This window comes from Colletotrichum acutatum (genome assembly GCF_030867785.1).
Source record: "Colletotrichum acutatum strain CBS 112980 chromosome Unknown BDZ83scaffold_149, whole genome shotgun sequence".
In the NCBI taxonomy this organism is placed as follows: domain Eukaryota; kingdom Fungi; phylum Ascomycota; class Sordariomycetes; order Glomerellales; family Glomerellaceae; genus Colletotrichum; species Colletotrichum acutatum.
Window position 1 is genome coordinate 76,865 of NW_026849143.1, and position 2,418 is coordinate 79,282.

At 48.2% G+C, this 2,418-nt stretch overlaps 1 protein-coding gene across 1 annotated transcript; it reads left to right on the plus strand.

Annotated features, from left to right (window-relative positions):
- The first annotated feature begins 1,304 nt into the window (after positions 1-1,304).
- Positions 1,305-1,918, plus strand: BDZ83DRAFT_638668 (uncharacterized protein). Its single transcript, XM_060509377.1, has 2 exons — positions 1,305-1,336; positions 1,409-1,918. Exon 2 carries the CDS (start codon positions 1,473-1,475, stop codon positions 1,833-1,835), a length of 363 nt encoding a protein of 120 aa, XP_060359375.1. The 5' UTR covers positions 1,305-1,336; positions 1,409-1,472; the 3' UTR covers positions 1,836-1,918.
- Positions 1,919-2,418: the final 500 nt, after the last annotated feature.

Below are 2,418 nucleotides of genomic sequence, written 5' to 3' on the forward strand. Positions count from 1 at the left end.
CTATAGGAGGATATTCCAAGGGAACCAGTTATGTCTTGTAGAAAACAACAGCGAGGTGAAGAGAATTATGTATTGATTGGCGATAGAAGATACCCAAAGCCGTCGTCAAAGAAACAGTCTTAGAGGTGAAGAACAAGAAAGAGACGTCACGAAGCAGAATCACTAGCTCAAGTAGCAGATAAGCATCAATATATGGAAATCTTGGCACGGCAAAAACTTGGTACCACCTGTGGAATGTTGCTCACAACCCTTGCTTGTCATGCACTGCCACGAGACGCTAGTACGCGACCAGGTTCCTTTCTGTCAAACGCGGCGAATGTGTCCCTCTGTAATCATATAACTCAGATAGTTCATGAGGATTGTGATGGACAAGAAGGTATTGGCCTCTTTTTCAGAAGACTTGTACTTACGCCAATGCCTATGATAATAGATGGCTATGTTATCGGATAGCTAATTGTGGCATGATCAACTACATCATGAGTTCAAATAAAATGTCGTGACAGTCGCGATATACATCGTGCATTTGGAGTCCGGTCTGTAGTCACCATACGTCCATCATGACTGGACCCAAATCATGAGCAAAGACCAAGCATGTCACACCACATACCCAAGCGTTCATCTCGTTAGCTTTGGTCCTCTTTACAGTAGAATCGGCTGGAAGGACGGGTACTTACGTATGGCCAAACAGGCACAAAGATTACAAGAGCCTGTACTGACTCGAGAGCCGAGCGCCGCTCTCTGACCCCACCTGACGCCGGCAGTTGTGGGCGCCCGCAAGCCGGGATCCTGGCGTCTCCCCGCAGTCCAACCGCCGTGGAGCAGAAAGTCTCCTTTCCTCGCGAGTATTTCGCATCGTGCCTCGCTGTGCCATGCAAATACAGGGTAGGCTTCTCTTAAATCTGACAATGTGACCAAATGTTGCTAGATGGACCAGGAAGCAGTCACCTATCAGCCTCCATGAGTGAACACTTACCTGCGAATCATGCTCTGCGTCGAACGTTTAGGCTACTTCTCCATGTTCTAATAACAGACATGAATGCTTTCGTTTTACGCTCAGAACCTTAATTGGAACCAGAGAAGCGTCGATGAGGCGGCTACACGCGGAATGAATTTCTGTCAACATCAGACGATGTTTGATGAGGAGACAGACGCGAAACTCTGAACGGAGCCTGACCTTGTGACCAAATGTCCCGCCACCAGCTGTTCTATTTCTTTCATCTCCATCCCAAGTGGTGTGGCGAGATCATTCTCATCGTTTTCCAAAACTCTCTCTGGCCTCAACACAGCTGCGCCTTCAGTACTCGGCTCAGGCAGGTACCTCATCATACCACCACAGGCAAGTAATAATCCTAGCCGGCAGCTTTGGCTGCTTTCTATGCGTCGCATCGATTACTGACTTACCTCCAAGAAGCCATTCAGAAGCAACACAATCACGAGACGATTACCACGTTCGTTTGACTCAACACTGCAAGATGTCAGAAAGTCCTACCACTGCTTCTCGCAACCAAAGAGACCCTGGTAGTCCAACTATCACGGGTATTCCGTCCATTTTAACAGTTCTTCGCGAGCCTGAGTCCTTCTCAACGATCGACGACAGACGAGGGCAACAGTACCGTCAACAGTCTCCAGAGACTGCCTCCAAGTTAGCGCGTGAGACCCTCATCAGCATGTGTAAGACAATTGGCCTGGTCGGCGCACAGCTTAACAATGGGACGAATGACTCCGACTTCCAGCTCAGGCAGCTCATTCATTTAGCACGCAACATAACCAAGCGGCTTGACAGTCCTGAGCCAAACGGGCAAAACGGATATGCCGGCCCCCCTCGCATGGATTAGATAAGGAAGTCTCTGAGTGTCGGAAAACAGCGAAGTCCTTCATTTACATTATGGAAAGCCGGCAAACTGGAAGGATCACGACGTTTCAGGAAGGCTTGCGGCGCAGTTCCCGGCACAGTCTGTGGAGAATAGCTTGCAAAGTGGAAAAGGGGGGGGGATCATATGGCAGCATGGGGCTCCAAAGAAGAAACGACATTACATCTACATCTCAAAATCTTGAGAAATCTTTGTCTCGACAGATGGGACAATAATAAGTCCTATAGTCGTGAACATGTCTCGCTGATGTCCCGTTGACATATTGAGGGCTTACGCATATCAATGCTGACTCGCATACTGGGTTAGCCAGCTTAGCGAATGCAGACTCGGATTCGTTGTCCAAATATTCATCTTTCTGCTCAACTGCTTGTTCTTCCAAGACCTTACTTCATTAGCCTTAATTAATTGCTAATCGAAGATTTCAAATGTCCAGGAATGCAAAACACTGCGTTGCTACAATGGAGCCAAGCATTCAGCGTTGTCGTTGATGTATCGCCAGCTAACTTGGATCTAAGAGGAGGGTGATGTCTTCAGTGCCTTGCGAAGC

Coding starts and splice junctions, on each gene's coding strand:
- BDZ83DRAFT_638668 (XM_060509377.1), top strand. CDS start 1,473: ATGTCAGAAAGTCCTACCACTGCTTCTCGCAACCAAAGAGACCCTGGT.